Source organism: Bos grunniens, chromosome 4, assembly GCF_055505025.1.
Source record: "Bos grunniens cultivar Pamir isolate PY7600 chromosome 4, Bosgru_T2T1.0, whole genome shotgun sequence".
Classification (NCBI taxonomy): domain Eukaryota; kingdom Metazoa; phylum Chordata; class Mammalia; order Artiodactyla; family Bovidae; genus Bos; species Bos grunniens.
The window spans coordinates 53,722,888-53,748,556 of NC_141168.1; the positions used below are offsets into that span (position 1 = coordinate 53,722,888).

Below are 25,669 nucleotides of genomic sequence, written 5' to 3' on the forward strand. Positions count from 1 at the left end.
CAAGGAGCCCATGGCCCAGTGAAGGGAGACACATTGACATGTGAAAGGAAATTGCCAGCGTCTCTAGTGCCATGATAAAATTGCAAACAAAGTACTATTGGGGCAGTTAGCTCTGGCAAAGGGAGAAGAAAATCTGTGCAGAGAAGTTAGCACCTGAGTGTGTTTTAGAGGATTGGTGGGAATTTTCCAGGTGGTGAAGGCCATCACATCCAGCCTGCATAGCATGGACAAACACACAGAGATATAAAGAAAAGATATGTAACAAAGTGTCACAAATGTAGCCGGGGTAAAGGGTAGGATTTGTAGAATTGATTGGAGGATGAGATGGAGAACTTGACTCCATAGCCAAGAGCCTTTCTTTAGGAGAGGCATCTATGTGAATAAGGGAATGATGCCGTGTAGTCTGAGAGGTGAGACTTCCAGTCAGTGTATCAGGCTTGGCTGTCAGTAAAGTGTGCTCACTGCCGTGGGATAGAATGTGGCTGGTGACAGAGCTGATGATGCCTCCTGGCTGCAGGTTGTTTGAGGTTCTAGCAGAACTTCAAGCTGGACAGGGAACTAGAGGCACCAGAACTTGAACCAGGCATCCTGATCTGGCCCAAGCTGAAGCAGTTATTCCTACTGTGAAAATACTTTAACTCATCTGAAGTCTCAGAAGTAAAACTGGATCAGAAAGAATGTGTCTTGTAGACTTGTTCCCTGTGGCCCCTCTAGTCAGTACATTCTTTCCTCAGTGATTCTCAGAACAGCATTTTAAGAGTATTCACAGTCCCAGGGGAAAAGTGACCACCTCAGCCTTAGAAAGTAAAAAACATCCTCCTTATGGAATCTCTTGTTGGTTGTTGTTGTTCCGTCGCTAAGTCATGTCTGACTTTTTGCCACCCGGTGGACTGCAGCAAGCTGGGTTCTTCCGTCCTTCACTATCTTGGAATTTGCTCAAATTCTCGTCCGTTGAGTTGGTGATGCTATCTAGACATCTCATCCTCTGCCGCCCCCTTCTCCTTTTGCCTTCAGTCTTTCCCAGCATCAAGGTCTTTTCCAGTGATGATATAATAAATTAGAGAGGTGGTAATTTATTTTATAAAATGACTTGTTATTTTATAACATTGATTATGGATTTCCACTAAATAATAAAGTCCTTTTGTATCCTTAAAGCATAGCTCGATTTTTCCAAAATTAGAGATGCCATTTTTCAGAAGCATAGCTGTTACATAAAATGAGGCTTGCTTATAAATGTGTGATTAATATCATGTATTTTTAATTAGCCTCATTCTTCTTTTAGCTAATTCAAGGCAGCAAAAAAAAAGAAAACATGAAATCAATATTTTCTCCTTTCACTGTTGGGAACCACACAGACAATGATTTTTGCGGCATTTAGTGATAATTTAAATGCCTGAGTCAATGATAAATATTACCAATATTTTTATTTATATCCTTTACCCTGATACTGTTCAGTTATTATAATGAATTCAGTTATTTGGGAACAAATTTGTGATTCAGTAAGAGTCTTTTAAAAGGAAACCAATTTCTGAGCTCGTTGTAAGTATGACTTAGTAGCTTTCATATTAGGTTGTGGTTAAAGTTTATCTTGGTTTTACAACACTCATAGACAATATGCATTCACCCTTTAAGCACTGCATGTGTGTGCCTGCTAAGTCACTTCAGTCATGTCTGACTCTTTGTGACCCTATGGTCTGTAGCCCACCAGGCTCCTCTGTCCATGGGATTCTCCAGGCAATACTGGAATGGGTTGTCATGCCCTCCTCCAGGGGATCTTCCCAACCCAGGGATCAAACCAGAGTCTCTTACGTCTCCTGCGTTGGCAGGCAGGTTCTTCTACCACTAGTGCCGCCTGGGAAGCATTTCAGCAGATAATTAGCTGTCATATCCAGTCAGACCTGAACAGTTCAGCTTCAGGAGCTGTTGTTGGCCCGTGTGGATCTCAGGTGTGGGAAGCTCTTCATATCACCTGAGTGAAAGGTGAATGGCGCTCAGCTCCGTTTCTCTTTCCTTTGTGTGTCAATTCCAGTCCTAAGTACAGTGCCATTTTCATGGATCCAGCCTACTGAAATGAACTGGGTCTACAGAAGAAAGAGCCTTCTCAGTAGAGGACACAACTTCCATCTATGTGGGGCAGGGCGTTTCAACATCCTGGTTGTTAAAGAACAGGGCTATTCAGACGTCAGTGAGCACAAAATCTCTTGTTGGCAAGAGACTCGAAAATTCCAATTCAGTAGGTCTGAGGTGGAGACCATGCATTCTTACAACATTCTAGAGCTACCCAAGGTGTGGTTCCCAGTCCAGCAGTTTAGGCCCCACCTGGGAATTTGCTAGAAATGCAGAATTTCAGGCCCCACCCTAGACCTACTGAATCAGAATCTACATTTTAACAGGACTCCTTAGGCAATTTATCCTCCATTACAGTTGGGAAAACACTGCTCCAGACCACTGTTCCCCAAAGGACCAAGGTTAGGTATCACTAAGGAAGCCTGAAATGAGTTTAGATGGTACAAAGGTGAACATTTTATTTTAATAATCATTAAGTTGATTTTTATTATCACCATCCATTGATGGCAAGTGATATTGACTTCCATTTATGGTAATAATTTAACTGAAAGTTAGTTCAGGTGGTGTGTGGATGTGGTTAAAAACTATGAAAGTCATAGGTTTACAAGTGATGTAAGTTAACATGATGCTTAAGAGCATGGACTCTGGAGCCTGACACCTCAGATTTGAAGGCAGCTCTTCCAGTAATTCACTCTGTTACTTTAAGCAGGTTTCTTAACCTCTCTGGGCCTGTTTCCTCATCTGAAAGATAGCAGTAATAGTAGTATCGATCTGATTAGGATACTGTGGGGCTTAAATGGGTTTATATATGAAAAGTGCTAAGGATAGGGCCTGGCACATAGCAAGGGCTGTGTCAGGACTAACTTATCTTACTATAATCTAGAACAGCAATGTTCAAGAATTTATTTTATCCTACACTTTTTATTTCCCCCTGCCCTATCCCCTGCTTCCTTTCCTACTCAGATCAACATGCCCCACTATCCCCAAAAGGCTAAATATTCTAGGAATTTTGTACTATTGAGGGTGAGAGCACCAACTTCCGCTTGCCCAATAGGGGGGCAGTCTTCACTGAGCAAGGTGGAGGGTGGGGCATGAGAGCTTACAGGTGGGAAGGCCCAGGAGAGGAGGACTCTGCCCAGAGAATTCGCTCTGAAACAATGAGGAAGTGACAACAGAAAGTGACCACTTGTAAATCATTTTCACCATTACCTGGAGAGATTTTTTTTAAGTTCTTTATTATTTTACTTATAGCTTTGGCAGTTTTACCACATATTTTTAGAGAACCTCTTTGTGTGTGCCTTATATGCTCATGTACTCTAGGGTTGTGATTTCCTGGCCACAAAGCACCTTTGATAAATAAATGACTGATTGATAGAGTGTCAGGACCCTGCTGAAACCTTGATGTGAGAAATGAATGGCCTCACAGGGTTCTCCCACCTGCATTAGTTCAGAGGTGAGAAATCTCTCTTCTCTTTTCCCGACTTCATAACTAAAGAAACAAGGGATTCAGTTGGACAGTGTCAAAACATAAAAAGTTATGAGTGGCCAGAGAACTTTATTTTCAGATTCCTATTCAAATATATTTTTAGAACCAGCAAAAGACACTTTTGTCAAATAGTAGCAGTAATCCTTGCTTATATGTTAAAAAATAGGCACATTTTCTATTTATGAACAGCTGTGTTCTGACAAACTATTCTTGGAGAGAAATGTGATTATGACAAGAGCAACTGGTGTGTAAAATTGTCAACCATGAGTTATTTCTCTCTGAAATAATATTTATAATATAATTATATATATAAATTTATATAATATAATATATTTAAATATATTATATATAATATACATATATATTATAAATAAATATATTTAAATATATAAAATATATTTATAAGTATAATATAATAATATTTATTTATATGTAATAACATACATAGTTAACTTTTTAATATAAAAACATAGGCAAGCTCAGTCCATCTCTCTCTCTGAATGAGAACAGACAGATTGATCAAGTAGGGAATGAAGGGGAGAGGGGAGGAAGGGAAGACGAGAAAGTTCATCACCTGTACTAAGTAAGCATCAATTCTTCTGCCCCAGCCCCACCCCTCACCGGCTCCCTGTAAAGCAGTTGGCTTCTGGCATCTTATGGGTCCTTGGATGACCTGCAGACATGTTCTGTTGACCCACTGGTTTTCAAAAATGCTTTCATTTGGTTTTACTTCAAAATTGGGATTCACATGAAAATCTGGATATGGGGACTTTGGGGGGGAAAATGGGAAGATCTGGTCAATACTGGACTTGCATAACCACTGCATATCAATCAGGCAGAGTTGAGGGAGCGCTCCTGCTTCAGGCCCAGGTCTTCTCTCCTGTTGGCCTGGCTTCTCCACACCTTACCTTCCACTGTTTCCTCACCTCTGAGTCCATGGTCACAGTGGTCGGTTCTCTGCCTGCAAGCGGTGCTAGGAACAGGAATTCGTGGCTTCTGGCTGAGGGAGGCAGGACTCACAATAGAAGAAATTCCTCAGGCTTAGGAAGAGTGTTCAAAAGATGGTGGACGGCCACACGCCAGATGTCCCACCTCGACCCAAGGAAGGAGACACTTGCAGAATAGTGTCTTGAAGCCCCTCTGTGGTTCCAGCCTTTTCTTATTCTCTTCCAAACATGTAAAGTCTCCCAGCTGCTTGCATTCTTCTACTTCTGTTATCTCTGCTGATGTGCTACTTCTTCAACAGGAACCGATTCTTACACCATCTTTCTACTTGTTGAAAAATGCAATAGTTTCTACTAAGTGTTTATTAATTGTCCCCCTTCCTTTGGGTTTGAATTGATGATGACATTCCTTAGCACTCCACACCTCTCTTGGGGCATTTATTCTCCTCCACCTTTTATTATAGCTATTTGTGGCAGTGAAGGAGGGGGTGTGATAAGATAAAGGCAGCTTCAGTTAAGTGTCTGCTTTCTGTCAGGACCTGTATTATGTTTTTCTGTGTTAATTGTGATAACAAACTAAGAATTAAGCATGGTAACTATTTTACAAATAAAGTGAGACAGGTGAACTATGGGGTTGGCCAAAAAGTCCATTTGGGTTTTTCATAACATCCTATGGGAAAAACCAAATGAACATTTTGGCCAAGTCAGTAACTTGACTGAAGCCACACGACTGGAAAAAGCAGTGGCAGAAGCAGAACCCAGGCCTGATTGTCAGACCAGCACTGTCCCGCACAGCTAGAGTCTCATGTATTAACAGTGCTATTCATTTGCCACCCTCTCCTCTAATGGTGTTTGACTATCTTACCTACATCTTGATGCTGTTTTTCAGGATTATTTCATGAGTTGGGAGAAAATATGAAAGCCTTCGAGAATCTGGCTTTTTTTATCCTAATCACTTTTAATACACTACAGAGCAGAATGACATTTTTTAATGTATTGGGAGAGCACAAAGCATCAAAGAGCTCATGGGTACAGCCTGTGACTTCCTGGAGCTCTGCATTCTTAACTGTCAGATTTTAACAAATTATTCTCTAGGTAATTGCTTAATGATTATATCTGTCAAGAAAAAGCCTTCAGCACCATCAAGTGCTAAATGTAAAAATATGCTTTCATGTTAGAGCTTGAAAAATCATTCCTTTGATTTCAGCGGGACAGAAGCCCAGGGACACCTGGTCACTCTCAGATTTGTAAGGATAAACCTAGATGGAAAGTAAAGAATGCTAAGTTTAGGGGGGGAACACTTGGAAGAGTTATACTTTCCTGTAGAAGGTCCTTTTCACCCGAGGGTCTCGGAAATACTTCAAGATCTTTGCAAGATGGAAGCAGAGAAGTAATATGATCTGAAATATACGAAGTTAATAAATGCAGTTTTGAATCAGAAAGGACAGGGCTTTTATGAAGCTCTGATACTCTTTCTGAAACTTAGTAGAAACTACATTACCTCTCTGAGACAAAATTTGGTTCTTTATGGAAATGTCAATGTCTACCACAGAATCGTTGAAAGGATTAAATAAAACAGCATACCTAAGTACCTAACACAGTCCTGAGTACATATAGGGGATTCAAAAAGTTACACCAAAAAAGGGTCAGTCCTCATTATTCATGGATTCCACAGTTCGGTAAGCTTGTCCTTCCTGCTTCATCATACCCAGGTTCCCAGCTGAAGTTGAACAAGGCAGCACTCTGCCTTCTGGTTACAACTTTCACCCTGTAAACAAGTGTCCTGTTCACATTCTACTTATCACCATGTTTTTCAAAATGTTGTGCTTACTGTTGGTGATTTCGTTTCAGTGGCCGCCCCCCGCCAAGTGTAGTGAAATGATGCTTAGTGCCCCTGAATGCAGGAAGGCTATGACGGGCCTTATGGAGAAAAACACCAAGAGCGTTCCAGGTGGTGGTAGTGAAAAATAATCTGCCTGCCAGTACAGGACACACATGGGCATGAGTTTGATCCCTGGGTTGGGAAGATCCCCTGGAGGAGGAAATGGCAACCCACTCCAGTATTTTTGCCTGGGAAATTCCATGGGCAGAGGAGGCTGACAGGCTACAGTCCATGGCTGCAAAGAGTCAGACATGACTGAGCAACTGAACACACACAAACACACACACACACACACACACACACACGCACACACACACACAGGCAGGAGTTACAAAACAGTCTGTATGAAATAAGGTATCTTTAGTGAGAAACACAAATATATAAAACTAAGTTATATGTTGTCAGCTGATAAGCTGACAAAAGTCTTGTGACCAGAGGCTCTCATAAGCCTAATCCTGTATCTTTTCTAGGAGTGGTGGTTCAGGTATTTGCTAACTCAGTCTTCATGGCAACTATACCATGAATAATGAAAATCAGCTCTAAACTTATGGTTATGGGAGGGGGGTAAGGGAGGAGGGGTAAATAGGAAGGTTGGGATTGATGTATACACACTACTATTAATATATATAAAATAGATAACTGATAAGGATCATGTTGCAAACAGTAAAGGCTGTTGGTAAATCAAAAATAAAAGCTAGAATACTATAAATGAATTGGGATTTTACATTGAAGAAACAGAGGCACAGGCCTTGTTCTAGTCTTCCAGTCACTAGGACAGAAAAACAAAATTACCCTTGCTTACGTCTGAGGTTTATTTCTGTTTCTAGATTTTAAAACATTCACATACATGTGCATGCAAACACATTCTACAGAGCAATGCCATATTTATCTGGAGATCAGACATCCTACAATATTAACTCTTTGAAACATAACCATATTTGCAGAATCATACCCCCAAAGCCCTCCATGCAGCAAATACCAGATATAAAGCCTTTGGGGAGAAGTGTCAGGCTCCCACCCAGATGATTGTATAGAACCAAAAACAGAAGAACAGCAAGAAAAGTAAGAATGACAACAGAGAAGGAAGCAGGAAAATAGCTAATGCCCATGTAAGCCTGGCTGGAGGCTGGCACCCTGAGTAACCATTGAGCCTGCAACATTCAGAAAAGGTTGAATTTCATTCCATTTACTCTGCTTAGGAAAATGGGAGTATGTGCAGAATATTTTTAAATTGCATGCAAAATGATAGATGTTTAATGCTTAAAGAGGTAGAATCTGTTACTTGACATTGTTGTTATGGAATGAAGTGTTGCTATTTATGTATTAACATGTTCTATTATATTGAGACATAAATAGCTAAATTTTTATCAGTTTTGTTACCTAATTCTCTCTAAAATCTGGCTATTTCTTTCAGTCTCCAGCAGTAGACACAATGCCTGCCTCACAGTGGGTATTCTGTATTTATTGAAAGAAGAATGAATGAATAGCAAGTGAATCAAACTACCCATAAAATCCATATGTCTGTATGACGTGTGCATAAATAAAGGCATCCAAGTTTAAAACTCTCCCTTTTCTCCTTTCCAGAGCAGAGACCATTCTCTTGGGACCATTCATAAGCAAGAGACACCCACGCCGTGACATATGCCAGTGCCACCACCTCCGCCTCCTCCTCCTCTGCCTCCACCTCCCCCACCACTGGGGGCTCCTCCCCCACCGCCACCGTCTGCACCGCCGGTAAGACCTGTTTGGGTTTTTTTCTGTCTGTTTTACTGGAATATGCTGGAACAGGTTTTAAATATTCAAAATCAGCCATCACCTGGCTCCTCTAGGGCAGGTAGCATCTTAGGGAGCTAGCTCTATGGTGCCAGGGTCTAACTCCAAACCAGTCTGGCCACGTATTTCCCTCCCAGTTCTTTGGCAGCCCCCACCCTCTACCCTAGCGTCCTCTACAGATGTCTACATGATTTTTAATTCATGCTGCTCAATATAGGCTTCCCAAGTCTCCCTAATCAACTCTTCCATCTCACGGGAAACCTCAGTTGGGAGGCTGCAATGAGTCAAGGAGGCATGCTCACATCAAGTTCCAGGTTGATGTTATCTGGATGTTGATAACAGTAGCTTGGGCTTCAGCCGCCCGGTTCTGGGACCAAGTAAGAGGAGTGGCATATGTAATGCCACAGCAAAACGTGCTAAGTCATTTCAGTTGTGTCTAACTCTTTGCAACCCCATGGACTTTGCCCACCAGGCTCCTCTGTCCATGGGATTCTCCAGGCAAGGATACTGGAGTGGGTTGCCATGCCCTTCTCCAGAGGATCTTCCTGAACCAGGAATCGAACCCTTGTCTCTTATGTCTCCTGCATAGGTAGGCAGGTTCTTTACCACTAGTGCCACCAACATGTCTAAATGAAATCTCACCAACTGCACAAGACTGAATTAGTCTGTTTCAGTGTGTGTTGCTGATACTCTCTTGGTTTAATAGTTTGCTTTGAGTTTAGAAGGAGAGGCACTGCTGCTGCTGCTGCTGCTAAGTCGCTTCAGTCGTGTCTGACTCTGTGCGACCCCATAGACGGCAGCCCACCAAGCTCTGCCATCCCTGGGATTCTCCAGGCAAGAACACTGGAGTGAGTTGCCATTTCCTTCTCCAATGCAGGAAAGTGAAAAGTGAAAGTGCAGTCGCTCAGTCGTGTCCGACTCTTCGCAACCCCATGGACTGCAGCCTACCAGGCTCCTCCATCCATGGGATTTTCCAGGCAAGGGTACTGGACTGGGTTGCCGTTGGCTTCTCCGAGGAGCAGCACAGAAAGTGGTTATTTTGCTTTAGAACAGGCTGTCTCGCCCTTGGCACCATGGACGCTGGGGCCAGGCCATTTTGCGGGGGGCTGTCCTGTGCGCTGCAGGCTGTTTAGCAGAATCCCTGGCCTCTACCTACTAGTCGCACCCCCAGTTATGACCATCGAAAATGTCCCTAAACGTTGCCAAATGTTCCCTTGAGGGCAAAATCTTCTCGCTTTCCTTGATTTTAGCAGAATGTTTGTGCTTAATGCTCATAGCAAGCCCTTCCTCAGAAGAAACCGCAGGGCACTTCTCATGCCTTCATCCTCCAACTCAGAGCCAGGTCTGGTACAAGAACCGCCGCTCCTGTTTTCAGTGGAAGATGAAAGATATGGATGCCATGGCGATAAGGTGTGCAGAGGCAGGGCTGCCCAGGGGTGATGTGAGCCAAGTCAGCAAAAGCCAGGAATAGAGCCTCGCCTGCCATTCTCTTCCCCCAACCCAGAGTGCACTCCTCCCCTCAGATCCACAGATGACGTGGCCATGGGAGTATAGGTTATGAAGGGAAGGCCTGAGTCCCTGCTGCACAGATACTGGCCATGGTGAGAACAAGGGTGTGCCTGAGGTCACAGGTCGCCCCATGCTGTTGGCATGGCACACTGACCATATCTGAAGCGCAGGGGCATAGACCTGCCTGAAACTTGGCCCTTGCCCCTGAAGACAGCGGAAAGAAAGCACATACATACTGTGAGTTGTATCTGAAAGCTCTCTGACCAATATATAGAAAGAGTAAGAATGAGTACTGAAGTCCCCCTGCTGAATTTGACACAAGGAAAGCATGGAATGGACAGTTTATAAGTGAAAGAAACATACATAAAACTATAATATGGGTCTTACACAGACCTGCTAGACCTGAAGAAGCACAATTTAAAGTAACTTCAAATACCACAATATACCCATAGACTTAGCTAGAGTAAATAAACTTACCGAAACCTATATTGTTGGGGATTTGGGAAAACAAGCCCCTTTAAACAGGGCTGCAAAGTGAAAGTGTTAGTCGCTCAGTTGCCTCCGACTCTTTGCAGCCCTATGGACTGTAGCCCTCCAGGCTTCACTGTCTGTGGGATTTCCCAGGCAAGAATACTGGACTGAGTTGCCATTTCCTTCTCCAGGGGATCTTCCCGACTCAGGGATCGAACCCATGTCTCCTGTGTCTTCTGCACTGTGGGCAGATTCTGTGCTAGTGACATACAAACACTTGGGACTCAGATGTTAAGTGAGTCTTTCTGGAGTGTTCTGACAAAAAAACAACAAACCTGAATGTGCCCCTTTTTCCCCTGGCAATCAAGTAGTTTTATTTTTGAGACTGACTCAGAATTTACCTAAAGGAACCAAAAAAGAATTTATACAGAGGATGTGCACAGCAAAGAGATTTATTCTAGTGAAAAATTAAATCATAAATGGTTTGTGAGAACTAAATGAACTACATTGTCAAGCTGTTAATTAAAAATTACATTATGCCATATTGTTAATTAAAAATTACATTTGTAACTGCTGATTATAGAAAGTAGATATGGAATGATGAATTAAAAACAATGCATATGTTGTGCACCATGAAATCAGCTATATATGTAGTAAAGAGAAAAGATCAGAAGAGAATTTTGAATGCTGATAGTAAAATTTTTAATTTCATTAGGGAATTCTTTTTCTTTTAAGATGCTTAAATTGTCATAAACAAAATAATTCTACATTTGGATAATTTTTTGCACTCCCTCTCTCATTTCTCGGAGAAGGCAATGGCACCCCACTCCAGTACTCTTGCCTGGAAAATCCCATGGACAGAGGAGCCTGGTAAGCTGCAGTCCATGGGGTCGAGAAGAGTCGGACACGACTGAGCGACTTCACTTTCACTTTTCACTTTCATGCATTGGAGAAGGAAATGGCAACCCACTCCAGTGTTCTTGCCTGGAGAACCCCAGGGACGGGGAAGCCTGGTGGGCTGCCGTCTATGGGGTCGCACAGAGTTGGACACTTACTGAAGCGACTTAGCAGCTCTCATTTCTAAATTGTTTTTATTATGCCTCTTATGAAGGAACTAATCAATTTAGGAGGAAAGTAGCCAAGTAAACTTAAATATTTTTAAAACACATCTTTTTACAATCTGGGAAAAATATTTACCATGGGAAAAATATTAGGCAAAGAATTAACAGTGTTAGCATATAAAGAGCTCTTATGGATCAATATGGAAAGATGAGTAGAAAAATGAGCCCAGGATATGACCGGGTAGGATAAATACAAATGTTTCAACCTCACTACAATTGAATAGACACAAGTCAAAATAATAAGAAACCATTTCATGTATCAGTTTGGTGATGGCACTTTTTAAATGTTGCCTGAGTGTTAGGAATCAGGCACTTCTTACTTTTTTTTAGTGGTTTATTTATTTACTGCCTCCCTTCCCACTTATTCACCCCCATCACACACAGGCTGGAAGATTTGATTTAAGAAGCCTGTGACATGATGGATGGACTTTAGGTTCTTTTGGTTCTAATGCTTGTTTTCCAGGTAAGACACAAAGGCACTTATATATCAGGTGCTTATTACTCTTAATAGGAGCAAAAATTGGTATAATTCCCTAAAACACAATTTGTTAATATGGATCAAATCCCTTTAAAAAGTGGTTGGACTCGATGACCTAGTTTTCACTTCAACTAATTTCCTTTAAGTAACTTATCATAGTATACAGAAGTATTTATCTATAGCATATTAATGAAAGCATTACTTATGATAGCAGCCAAAAAAAGAAGAAACAATCTAAATATTTAAAACCAGAAGGTTCAATAAAAAAAATGATTATGTAATCCACAAAACAGTATTCTAGGTAGCCATTGAAAATCATCAAATTTATTTTGTGACTTCCAATATAATGATTGACTCAGGCAATGATCATGCATAAAACCAAAAACCACATAGTGGCAGGTTTGGGGAAATGGAATAAATGGAGGATTCCAAGTATAACTCACTGATTACTTCTAATTACAAAGAGGAAAATGTACCTTTGATATGGATCAAACTTAGTATCACCTGTCATTATTACAAGCCTTTTGCTGTGATGCATAAAGAAATTCATAGCATCACCCTGCAGTAACCTGCCAAAAACGAGTGTTCTTTGAGCAGGCATCTAGACATGTCCAGAATGTGGGACCTTCTACAATAGAGGCTGCCACCTAGAGCAGAGCCCACGGTCAAGTTTTAGTACAGCCCTCGAGCTAAGAATGGTGTTTGCATTTTCAAGTGGTTGGAAAAAAATCAAAAGAAAAATAATGTTTTGTGACACATGAAAAATAGATGAAATTCAAATTTCAGTCAATAAAATTTTATTGGACCACAGGCATGCTTATTCAGTTACACATTGTCTCTGGCTGTTTCTATGCTACAGTGATGGAGTACCAATTAAACAATTTGTTATTCCCCTTAAAAAGATTTCCCTTTTCCCTAGTTGACCTGTGTTTTTAAAATTATATTCAGTTATTATTATTATATTTTGAATTCCATCAATAAAAATTTTGTGGAAATGAGTGGAGTTTTTTGTTTTAATACTTACAGAATAGGCTTCCCAGGCGGCACAGTGGTAAAGAATCTGCCTGCCAAGCAGGAGATGCAGGAGACACAGGTTCAATCCCTGGGTTGGGAAGATCCCCTAGAGAAGGGAATGGCAACCCACTCCAGTATTCTTGCCTGGAGAATTCCCTGGACCGATAAGCCTGGGAGGCTACAGTCAATGGGGCTGCAGAGTCAGATACAAGTTAGCGACTAAGCAGGGTTAGGAAATGGAGTTAAACTCTTTGTAGGCAGTGTTCAGGACTTTGAAACATCTATGCTCATGGACCAGCATGGCAGATTGTATTATATGTCATCTTTGCAAGGAGGAGGCATTTTGTGTGATATGTATGATCAGGCTTCACCTTAGCTCTGGAAGATCCAAGGATTAGACCAAGGCTAAACATTTAATTTTTTCTCTCCCAACCCCTCGTCTTTCCCCTTCACCTCTTCCCCTGGATGTGCATCTATTGGAAATGAGAAAAGGGCCGATGGGGCTTTCTGAAGTTCTGGAGCAGGCTCTAACTAAAAACTAGCCTTCATCATCTGTTTTCCCATCTTTTCTTGCCCTTACTTCCCTATCTTTCGAGCTCCATTCCTTTGTCTCATCCCATTGAAATCCAGTTGTTGTTGTTTAGTTGCTAAATCATGTCCGACTCTTTGCAAACCCACGGACTGCAGCATGCCAGGCTTCCTTGTCCTTCACTATCTTCTGGAGTTTGCTTAAACTCATGTGCATTGAGTCGTGATGCCATCCAACCATCTCATCCTCTGTTGTCCCCTTCTCCTCCTGCCCTCATTCTTTCCCAGCATCAGAACCTTTTCCAATGAGTCGACTCTTTGCATCAGGTGGCCCAAGTATTGAAGCTTCAGCTTCAGCATCAGTCCTTCCAGTGAATATTCAGGATTGATTTCCTTTACAATTGACTGGTTTGATCTCCTTGCTGTTCAAAGGACTCTCAGGAGTTTTCTCCAACGCCACAATTCGAAAGCATCCATTCTTCGGTGCTCAGCCTTCTTTATGGTCCAGTTCTCACATCTGTGGGCTTCCCTTGTGGCTCAGCTGGTAAAGAATCCGCCTGCAATGTGGGAGATCTGGGTTTGATCCCTGGGTTGGGAAGATCCCCTGGAGAAGGGAAAGGCTACCCACTCCAGTATTCTGGCCTGGAGAATTCCATGGACTGTATAGTCCATGGAGTCGCAAAGAGTTGGACAGAACTAAGCGACTTTCACTTCACTTTACTTCACTTCGCACATCCATACATGACAACTGGAAAAACCATAGCTTTGAGTAGACGGACCTTTGTTGGCAAAGTGATATCTCTGCTTTTTAACATGCTGTCTAGGTTTATCATAGCTTTTCTTCCAAGGAGCAAGCATCTTTTAATTTCATGGCTGCAGTCACTGTCCGCAGTGATTCTGAAGCCCACGAAAATAAGTTTGTCACTGTTTCCACTTTTTCCCCATCTATTTGCCATGAAGTGATGGGACCAGATGCTAATCCAGTAACAATATCAAAATTGCCCACTTGGTACCTTGGTCTACTTACAATGGAATTATTATTGTATTGGTTACGGGATGTTACTTTTTAAAAGATCTAAAGAAAATACAATGGATTTGATTTTTGAAATGCAGCAGGGTTTTTAGTGAGTTTTGTATTCAAATCTACTCTGTTCCTTTGGTAGTGTCCAAGAGGTAAGAATGAACTCCTTGAGGGGCCTGTGATTTCTCTCTTTTTTTTTTGTCACAGTCGTATAACATTGTCTACAAGAGAGAAAGGGACTATACCTGTCTCTGACCAGCTGATAAATTCTTTGGCATGGGGTTGCCCAGGCAAAGCCTGCAGTGGGGTCATGGCCACAGCAGGTGTGTTTATTTTAAAAGAAACTCTGCACATTTTTGTAGCATTATTTTCAATGTTGCTGTTCCAACTTAAACAGTCCAAGGAAGAAACAGTAATCCTAGGGGAGATCTGTGTCTTCTTATTTAAAATCAAAAGGGAAACTAGCTTGATAATCATTTATTTTCTATGAAAACTAAAATTCTAGAAAGATACCATGGTGCCAGGTACTCCTCTGCCTGCCTTCCATGCTGCTACTGCTACTGCTGCTAAGTCGCTTCGGTCGTGTCCGACTCTGTGCGACCCCATAGATGGCAGCCCACCAGGCTCCCCCGTCCCTGGGATTCTCCAGGCAAGAACACTGGAGTGGGTTGCCATTTCCTTCTCCAATGCAGGAAAGTGAAAAGTGAAAGTGAAGTCGCTCAGTAGTGTCCAACTCTTCTCGACCCCATGGACTGCAGCCTACCAGGCTCCTCTGTCCATGGGATTTTCCAGGCAAGAGTACTGGAGTGGAGTGCCATTGCCTTCTCCTTGCCTTCCATGGGTAACATTTAATACACTGCTGGAGGGAAATTTTATACAATGAGAAGCATATTGTGGCCCCTCACTGTTTATCCCCTCGTTACTCTGTACCAGAGTCTATATTTGCATTCAGGAGATTCAGTGAGATAATTTTCCTCTGTGTAGTGCAAGGATTGCATGATTCATGGGTGCAGTAGACTTCCCAGTGTCAGAAAATACCAGCTGAGGCTAACATTGGGAGGTTTTCCTACCATCCCTAGGATGCAGGAGCTCATGTAGTATAAAAAACATGTCAATCTGTGAAAGGAAACGTGGAAAATGGAGTGGTATCTGAAGCCTCAAGGGAGGCTCTTTTGGAGTTTTGCTTGCTGTGGTTTAAGAAAAAGGCAGAGGTCGGGGGCCCTAGGTGGAAACAGGCTCAATAGAATTGTATACCCTGTATTCTGGAAAAGGTAATTTGCATGTTGACTGGTACATTTAGAATAATGAGAGGCTTAAAAATCTTAAATACTGTCATTCAGATTCTCCTGACACTCTGGCACTTTGATTAGTGTCACTAATGAGGGATTGAGGATGTTGGTTTACCCAGGGTGGACAGTCGCCACTGGGACTAGGAAAAGGCTTGTGCATGAGGCCAAACTATTAGGATGGTATTCAGTTAATATTCAGTCCCTGCTTAACAGTTTGCAAAAGTGCACGTTTGTCTTCAAGTTATTTTAAGGACATGATTCTCTGTTTCTCCTCTGTCTGTTTGCACCCTTAAGCAGTAACACAGCTTCAGTGAAAAACGGAGGCAGTCTGCAGCAGATTTACTTGGTCGGCGAGAGAGGTGTGGCAGGACCCGTCACTCATACTTCCAAAGGGCCATTCAGGACAGTATTTAAATATGTTTCTTTTTCACAACTGTCAGGTGGGAGGGGTGGCAAGAAAAAAAAGGAGAAGCCTGCAGTGGGGTTCTAGAGGCAGTGATTGTCCATGCAGAACGCCTTGGCGAGAAAAGCCTGCGAGGGCTCTTTAAAGGCCTTTATTAAATTTCACAGGTACCCAGGAGCCTCAGCCACTCTCACACAGCATCTGAGCCAGGATATACGGCAAGAAGCAGACATGCGCTGTTAGGTCAGAGGGCAGCCCTCGAAACCCTCTGCCATCTCAGTAGCAGCAATCACTAGCCTACAAATCGGAGCTTCATTTCACACCAGAATCTGCTGGCTCTTTGCCTTTGAAATCTTTTACAATTGCAGTGTAACTATTCCTAGAAAAACTGCTGGTGACTCACTCCCCCTACCCAGGGGTGTCTTTTCATATATGCATTGTTGAATGGAGGAGAGCCACCATGGTTTGGTGTACCTGAGCTCTTGGGGGCCATGTACCCCTTTCCCCAAACTGCTCTTTCCTTTCTTGCCATAAAAGGGAAAAAACGACCAATTCCAAGTTGTTGCTGGCAATCGGATATCCAGCCCTGACCTGGTTGAGAAAGCTGTAAGCCAGTTGCAAGGGGTGTTGGGACTCTCCCAGCAAATGGCCAAGCACTCACTTAACGTGGATTATCTAAGTTGGGGGGCTTCCTAGGTGGCGCAGTGGTAAAGAATCTGCCTGCCAATGCTGGAGATGCAAGAGATGCAGGTTCGATCCCTGGGTGGGGGATCCCTTGGACAAGCAATTGGCAACCCACTCCAATGTTCTCACCTGGAGAATTCCATGGACAGAGGAGCCTGGTGGGCTACAGTCCATGGGGTTGCAAAGTGTTTGACACGACTGAGCACACACGTGCACACATGTTTAGAGCAATCCAGTGAGATGGGATGATAGCACCCTTTTACAGATGGGAAAACTGAGGCACCGAGAGACCTGCAAGGTGCCCAGTGTCATATAGCCAGTAAGGGGCAGAGGCTGGATTCTTCCCCAGGTCTCTGAATGCCTTGCTGCTCTGTGCTCTGCTGCTTCCAAATGTGTGTACAGGTGGAATAAGCAGCACTGATGACTATAGCATCCAACACTTATGTGGTGTTTACTGTATGCTTTGTGTTGTTCTAAGGTGCTTAGCACAGAATTGAGTTAATCCTCACAGTAACACTTTGAGGCAGGTACTGTTGTTATTCTCAGAGTTAACTAAGGCATGGAGGGGAAGTGACTTAGCCTGGATCACACAGCCAGTCACTGGCAGAGCCGTGGTTTGCACACCAGCAAAATGGTGCCAGAATCCCTGCTCTGAGCCATGAAGCCAGCTGCCTGTGATGTAGACCTTCTCAGGGGTGCCACCACCTCTTGAATCTAAGAGCCAGGAAGTCCATGGTCTCCCATTCTCACACCTAAGACAGAGCTCTCGCGTTTCTCCCTGTATGCTCAAGCCTTCTCCCTAAGATTGCTTTTATTTTTTTTCTTGCCTTTTGTTTTCTTTATGGTTCCATCATTTCCCCTCACTTGCTTATTGGTTTTTTCTCCTTTTAAATAGAAAAAGCATGTTGCAAGGTACCTTCTGAGTAAAACCCATGGTTTAAAAGCAGAGAATCAACTTTAAAGAGGCAGGTGTAATGCAAGGGAACTCAGTTTGGTCTTGTCATTAGTTTACAGCTAGGCTCTTTATGGGCTCAGGAAACTGGGGTCTCTGGGAATGCTGCTAGGCACACGGTGGACATACTGAGTTCAGTGACCCAAGACTGTCCTTAACCTTGACCAAGCTGTCATGCAAATTTACTGAGCTTTTGCTGCACAGAATTACTCAGTGTCTGCTTCTAAAGAGTTTAAAGTCTGAATCCGGAGATGACTAGGCTTTTAGGGCTTCCTTGGTGACTCAGTGGTAAAGAATCTGCCTGCAGTGCAGGAGACATGGGTTCGATCCCTGGGTAGGGAAGATCCCCTGGAGACGGGAACGGCTACCCACTCCAGTATTCTTGCCTGGGAAATCCCATGGAGAGAGGAACCTGGTGGGCTACAGTCTAAGGTGTCTCAAAGAGTTGGACTTGACTTAGCAACTAAACAACAATAACATGTCAGAGAAGTACTGAAAGTACAGTGGATTATTCCCAGACCAAAACTTTGTCCCTTGCCTTGCTTCTTCACTGTGTATTTCCCGCATATGAGGTCCTTAACATCTCATCTTTAAAGAGCCCTTGTGCCCTCTGCATCAGTCACCATTTTCCTAAGCTTACTTCTCTGAGCATCGGGCACTGGATGGGTCTTGCTAATGCTTTGGGTTCTCTCCTGAATAGAAGAATCAAGGGATAAAAGGAGCCAGTGAGTGACTCTGAGACAGGGAGTCTGTGCCAAGGTCAGTTCAAGGCACATAGTAGGCACTCAATATCTAGCATAACTTCCTGAACTAGTGAGTTGCGTGAAGATGTTGTAATTCACAAAGCAAACTCACTGTGAACTAACCGACCAATACTTGACACCTTCCACCTGTGTAAGCCTTCAAAGCCGGACGCATTCTATGCTGTGTCCTGTCAGAACACCATCAACACATTCACATGTTACCAAGGATATTTTGTAAAGCAAACTCAGTTAGATCAGAAGTAACACATTCAGGCAGAGAAGGCAATGGCAGCCCACTCCAGTACTCTTGCCTGGAAAATCCCACGGACGGAGGAGCCTGGTAGGCTGCAGTCCATGGGGTCACTAAGAGTCGGATACAACTGAGCGATTTCACTTCCACTTTTCACTTTCATGCGTTGGAGAAGGAAATGGCAACCCACTCCAGTGTTCTTGCCTGGAGAATCCCAGGGACGGGGGAGCCTGGTGGGCTGCCGTCTATGGGGTTGCACAGAGGCGGACATGACTGAAGCGACTTAGCAGCAGCAGCAGCAGCAACACATTCAGGGCTAGCACAAGTTAACACCTGGGCTTTATTTCTAAAGTCATAAAATGTCCTTTGGCACAATCCGCCCCATTCTAATTTGTTATTGTTTCTAAAAGAATAGACTTTGGACCTTGGCTTTACATAAAGACTTTTTAAAAAACCCAGGGAAAGCAACACAGTGTACCCAATCTTGGACATGGTAATAATAGATTCCTGTTTGAATAAGGTCTTTTCCCAGTGCAGGAGTGTGAATGTGTTTTCAAGCTAGTGAAAGCAGGACTCCACCTGTACCACAGACAGCATGTGAAACACAAAGGTGAAAAGCATGTCAGTTCCTGTGTCATCATCCGTTCAGCTTTCAGTGTGCCAGACTGTCAGTTTCAATAGGGATCACTCGATAATGCAGCGTGGTGTGTTCCTTAGAGCACAAAAACAAAGGCATGTGGGCTGTAGAGTCCTACAGCTTGGAAACGGAATCTGTGCTTCGTCATTTATTAGCTCTGTGGTGTCTAGCAAATTATCAAGCAACTCAGAACCTCAGTTTCCTCATCTGCAAATGGGATAATAACTGCTACTTCCTAGGCATCAGCCCCTAGAGTGGAAGCTCCAGAAAGGGAGGGATTTTTGTCTGTTTTGCTCAGTGTATCATCAACCCCTGAGCAATGCCTGCATGTAGTAGGCAGTCATCATGTACGTGTTGAATGTACAAATCTGGAGTTGTTGTGAGGTTCTAATGAGATAACAAGAGAAGCTGTTGTTTACCCAGTGCCTGCTTAGTAAACGACAGCTACTCTTATCTCAGGGACCAGGAAACAGCTGGGCAAGTGATCAAATCTGGGACAAAGTTGAGGGCAGAGGCTCCTGTGGTTAGTGCTACCGGAGGTCAGAGACCAGCGGTCAAGATCAAGGCTGGAAGCCTGAGCTTTTCAAAGTAAGGAGTCATGCCAGCAGTCTGAAAAAAGTCCCCAAATTGGAAGGCCAAGGTTACCGCTTCTAGGTTTCAGGGGTTCCAAGTCCACGGTGCCTGGTACCTACCCTTATAGCATGATCTGAAGAGCTAGCTGAGTGGTCTGCCTTCTCTCCTCTCATGGGCTCACACTGCATTGAGTGGCCTGAGTCCATAGGGTACCAGTGTGAGGCACCTGGACTTACCCACAGATTAGAGCAGTGAGCCCTCGGCTATGGGTTCACAGTTCTGATCACGGCATTCGTGGTGATCAGGTGTGTGTGGAGACCCGAGCGGTGGAGGGTGTGTCCTATAGGAGCCACTCCAGTGAAATAGATGGCAGCCTGATTCAAATATTTTAAACATTTAGAGGAGGCTCTGTTTTCTCAGCTGCTGTTTGGTTTGTCATTTTATTAGCAGCTTTCGTAGTAGCAGGCCAAGAGGCTGCCTAAGGGTAGGGCACACCTTTCCCTGGAAGGTTTAATGGTGATGTTTGTGCAGGAATTCTAGATGCCCTGGCTCTGAGCATCTATCTAAAGCAAACAAAGATGTTCTTTGGGCTTTGGGGCACCTCAGGGATGCTGAGATTCAAATGCTATGGCTTGGCCTCTCTCTTCATGGCCCAAACTTTCATTTAAAACTCTACTGAAATATTAATATGTCTCACTATGATTATATATTTTTTATTTTCCCTTTTATATCTTCTGATTTTTGCTTTATGTATCTTTGTTTTTTTATTGTTAAGGTGTCTAATGGTTTACAATGTCCATCTTCTTTGTGAATTGAGCCATTTATCATTAAAAATATTCATCTTTGTTTCACTTTTTAAAAATAAGTGAATTTAAAAAAACAACTCTGTTCTGGTTTATCTTCAAATCATATAAATCTTTCACCTTTATGAAACTCTACTGTTAGACCAGGAGAATTTGAACACTGGTAGAATATTGGTTGACATGAAGAAATTATAGTTAATTTTATTTAATAATATTGTTGCATTTTAAAGAGCATTTTTCTTTGATATCATACAATGTTGGATATATGTTTTTTAAATTTATTTAGAATGTATGTTTTTTTAACAAGCAGGGATTTGGAGGGGAAAAGCAGGTTAGGATAAAGATAGAACAAGACTGGCTCTGAGTTGATAACTTTTGAAGCTGGATGATGATACATGGGGACTCAGTCTATGACTCAGATTTTCTATATGCTAATGTTCGATAATCAAAAAAAATTTTTTAATGAACATCAGGAACCTCAAAATATGCAAAGTAGAGATGATTTAACAGAACCAAGGAGGGAATTATGTAGCATGCTTTCACTAATTCCAATGGATGCTTGAGACCAAATAGTACATGGTTTTTAACAAATATTTATTCGCTTATTTATTTGGCTGCATCGGGTCTTTGTTGCATCGTGTGGCATCTTTCACTGGGGCACGTGAACTCTAGTTGTGGCACCCTGCTGCTCCAGGGTGTGTGGGATCCTGGTTCCCTAACCAGTGATCGAACCTGCATCCCTTGCATTGCAAGGCAGATTCCCTACCACTGGCAAGTCCCAGCTGCTTAATTTTTAAAAAGTAAGATTTATGGAGGCATAGAATCTGCTTAAAATTACCTATGTTGCCTCCTTCCGCCATATAATCTGGTTCCTGGTTTTCTAGAGATTCCTGTTAAGGCTTTTAGCAGCACTACCAGCAGAGGTGTCACCTCTAATCATTGAGTTGATTTATGGGATTTTTTTCCTTCTGAGATCTAGAATTGCAACAGGTGACTTAAAGAAAAAATTTTTTTACTTATATTTTTGTATTTATTTTTAATTGGAGGGTAATTACAATATTGTTTGGTTTCTGCCACACATCATCATGAATCAGCCATAGCTATACATATGCCCCCTCCCTCCTGAACCTCCCTCCTGCATCTTACCCCAACACGTAACTTTGAGCGTCAGGGAAGCTGTGAGGCTGGCAGCTACCACCTCCCTTGCTACTTTATATTGAAGTAAGCCTTGAGATCTAACTCAAACACCAGATAACTCACGATGGTTTGTGAAACGATTGCGTGTAGTGTCCCCTGCCCAGGTGCAAGGACACCCAGTACTCAGCTGCTGTTTTCTCCTCAGACAAAGCACAGAGGACGTGGTGGGAATTACTGAAGCAAAACTTTTCCAGGTGGCAACTCTTCCCAACACCGAGGTCACCCAGATATGGAAAAATGTTCACCTTCAGCATTCTCTCCTCTCTAACGCAGTGGTTGTCTGAGCAAGGATTGCAGAGGATGGTGAGGGAAAAAGACCTTTAAAACCCACTCTGAGGCAAAACCTTTGGCCTTGGAGACAGCTTGGAAAGTGTGTTATGGCTTTAAAAAAAAAAAAAAAAAAGCCCTTGTGGGTTCCTGAGTAGGTGACCAGCTATTCTCAAGAGGTCAGATCCTAGGCACTTAGGGACTATTTTAAATCTCACGACTGTGAAATACAGATTCTCTTTTTAACCCTTTTGGCATTGCAGACTGTAAGATTTTCTGGCAGATATTATTGGTTTGACTGGAAGGGGGGAAAAGTACAATAATACTGGGACTCAGATCTAAAAAAGAAGGCAATGGCACCCCACTCCAATACTCTTGCCTGGAAAACCCCATGGACTGAGGAGCCTGGTGGGCTGCAGTCCATGGGATCACTGAGGTTTGGACACAACTGAGCGACTTCACTTTCACTTTTCACTTTCATGCATTGGAGAAGGAAATGGCAACCCACTCCAGTGTTCTTGCCTGGAGAATCCCAGGGACGGGGGAGCCTGGTGGGCTGCCGTCTATGGGGTCACACAGAGTCGGACACAACTGAAGTGACTTAGCAGCAGATCTAAAACAGAGAGGAAGGCTCAGCACACAGGGCACAGCCCACTCCTGTAGCTCAGGGGCCCCTCCTGCGAACACGACTGAGGGCTGGTAAATGAGTTGTGCTTTTTGACCACTAATTCATAACTATCACTAAAAATGCTCAGCAAAAGTACATTGTTGTATCCAATAGTAAGGATTAAAAAAAAAAAAAAAAGAAGCCATTTGTTAAGGGAGAAAGACTCACTGGAAATGTGCTCTGTCTTTGCTCACTTCTTCAAAGGCCATCATGGAGATCTGGACCCACCCCTGGGAGCAGAGCACCCTCCTTCCCCACCTGGAGAATCACTGCAGACAGCTAGGGTGGAGTTGGGGAAAAGTGGAAAGTCACCAGCAATAATAGTGATGATCCCAGGTGGGGGTTAGAACACAGGCTCTAGGGAGAATACCAGGAACCACTGAGATCCCATATGAAAACTCGAAACACACAACAGCACACGCATCCTTCCTTTAGCTCTTAGGTGGAATGAATGGACATATGGCAGCTGTATTTGGATACACTGTTCTAGAACATGTCACTTTAAGGCCAGGAGAACCAAGACCAGCAAGGATCACCCAAGCACCCAGTTCCCTAACCCTCTGCTTTGATGTCCAGAGTACTAACCCTCGACCCACCCCCACCTGCTGTAACTTTTTGGGTGTTGTCGTCACCTTCTAGGTGACGGGTACCGTACCTTCTTGATTTCGGGAATCAGTGCATTTCACCAAACCTCTGGTTCTCTTTCCTGCCAAATGTAGTTGTGGTTTCTGCCTTAAGGTTGGGAGGACAAGCCTGGAAAAAAGACAGAATGCATTGAAAGTCACTTTTTGGCATGGACGATTTCCCAGTAGCAATTAAAATCGTGCATGTGTGCTCAGTCGCTTCAGTCATGACTCTTTGCGACCCTATTGACTATAGCCTACCAGACTCCTCTGTCCCTGGGATTCTTCAGGCAAGAATACTGGAGTGTGCCCTTAGGGGATCTTCCCAACTCAAGGATCGAACCCACATCTGCATCTCCTGCCACTGCACTCGAATTCTTTACCGCTGAGCCACTAGAGAAGCCCACTTAAAATAGTGAAAGTCAAAGTTGCTCAGTCCTGTCTGACTCTTTGAGGCCCCATGGAGTTCTCTAGGCCAGAACACTGGAGTGGGTAGCCTTTCCCTTCTCCAGGGGATCTTCCCATCCCAGAGATCGAACCCAGGTCTCCCAAATTGCAGGCAGATTCTTTACCAGCTGAGCCACAAGGGAATTAAAATAGTGCTTGTGTATTATCATTCAAAACAGTGATCTTCTAACATACTGCTGCAAACAGGTTGACAGTTGAATGAAGACATTCCTATAGAGTCACTCTTTCCACACACTGTGAGAAAGAGAAGATCATGGTCTAATTTGAGGTTTCCCTAAAAGCAGACTCGGAGACAAAGGTTTGGTTCTCAAGTAGTTTATTTAGAAGGTGATTCCTGGAAACTCTGGTAAGGGAGTTAGGAAGTGAGATAGTGGAAGAAAGAAAGCTGTGGAGAGTGTGTGGGAAATCAGGCTGCCTCCTGGCAAGAAAACATGCCAGCCTTGCCCTGCTTATTCCCTCGTGGAATAAGCAGTGCCTGTGTGGTGCCTGGGCTTGGGCACTGCTTCAGAAATTCACATTCAGTGAATGAGAGTGCACCCTCTCTGGTGCTTGCTGGTGACATCAAAGCTCATATTAAACAGCCAGGCCACCTGCTGATGGTGACATCACCATGAGAATTTTAAAGGTTGCACCAGCGATGTGCTTTTCCCAGAAATTTCTCTGTATTTATAGAACACTATTCTGAGGCCCTCAAAAGAATTCTCAGCTGTGGCTCAGTTCTTTGGTCCTCAGTGAGATGAAATTGGAAGCTAAAATATGCAGCGCGGCATTCCCATGTGCAGTATTAACATTTACCAGTAATTATCAGTATTAATGTTTCATTATGGATAATACTATGTGACAACAAGTGGGCTAATTTTAATACCTGTTTGACCTTGACACACTGTTATCATGAGTCAAGGTCAAATCTGGTGTCCTGTTTTACAAACAAGCTCAGGCCCTCTAAGACGTGCAGAAGACCTCAAAGCAGATGAAGCAACTAAACTGTATTGCTTGTTCACACTTAACAAAGTTCTTTTTGGTAAGTGTCAGAGACACTCAGTAGCGGGAAGTGGTTGATGGTTAAATAGCCTCGACATTAAGTCATACCCAACATGTTATGGGCTGAATTGTGTCCCCCTCCAAACTCACGTGTGACTGATAGGGTGGGCTTCCCAGGTGGCGCTAGTGGTAAAGAACCCGCCTACCAATGCAGGAGACTCGAGTTGGATCCCTGGGAAGATCTCCTGGAGGAGGGATTCTTCCAGTATTCTTGCCTGGAGACTCCCGTGGACAGGGGAGCCTGGAGGGCTACAGTCCATACATTCACAAAGAGTCGGACATGACTGAAGCAACTTGGCATGCATGCACGCAAGGTTAACACGTGAAGATACAGGAGGACATGCTCATTTGCAAGCAGAAGAAATCAAGCCTGCCCACACCTTGACCTTGAAGTTCTGGCCTCCAGGACTGTGAGAAAGTAAATTTCTATTGTTAAGTCACCTGGGCTGTGGTTCTTTGTTATGGCATTGTTATGGCAGCCCCAGGAAACAAGCACACAGTCTGTGTTAATAGGAAGGGACAGAAACTGCTCACTGGCTCCCTCAGCTCAGGGACACCCATCCTCTATCCTCTCCACTCCTCCACCACGCTAGGAGGAAAGGTCATTTAGGGCAAATCTTAGTTCCAGAGTCAGCCCTCCCCAGACAGAGGGCTGCATCTTGCATTGTCACTCCCTGCTGTATAGACACATCCTTTCCCCCAAGGTTTTGTACTTTTTTTTTTTGGTCTATTTTGTTCTAACTTTTTCTGTTTTGTCTTATTTTGTCTACTATTTAGA

The 25,669-nt window shown here is 43.3% G+C and overlaps 1 protein-coding gene across 3 annotated transcripts in view; it reads left to right on the plus strand.

The window, feature by feature from the left end:
- Window positions 1-25,669, plus strand: part of WIPF3 (WAS/WASL interacting protein family member 3) — an 82,730-nt gene that overhangs the window by 16,042 nt on the left and 41,019 nt on the right. For all 3 annotated transcript variants that reach the window (XM_086396430.1, XM_086396432.1, XM_086396431.1), the window contains exon 2: window positions 7,964-8,113. In XM_086396430.1, the coding sequence (XP_086252556.1) occupies window positions 8,021-8,113 (93 nt within the window). In that variant the 5' untranslated portion in view covers window positions 7,964-8,020. The remainder of the gene's footprint in view (window positions 1-7,963; window positions 8,114-25,669) is intronic.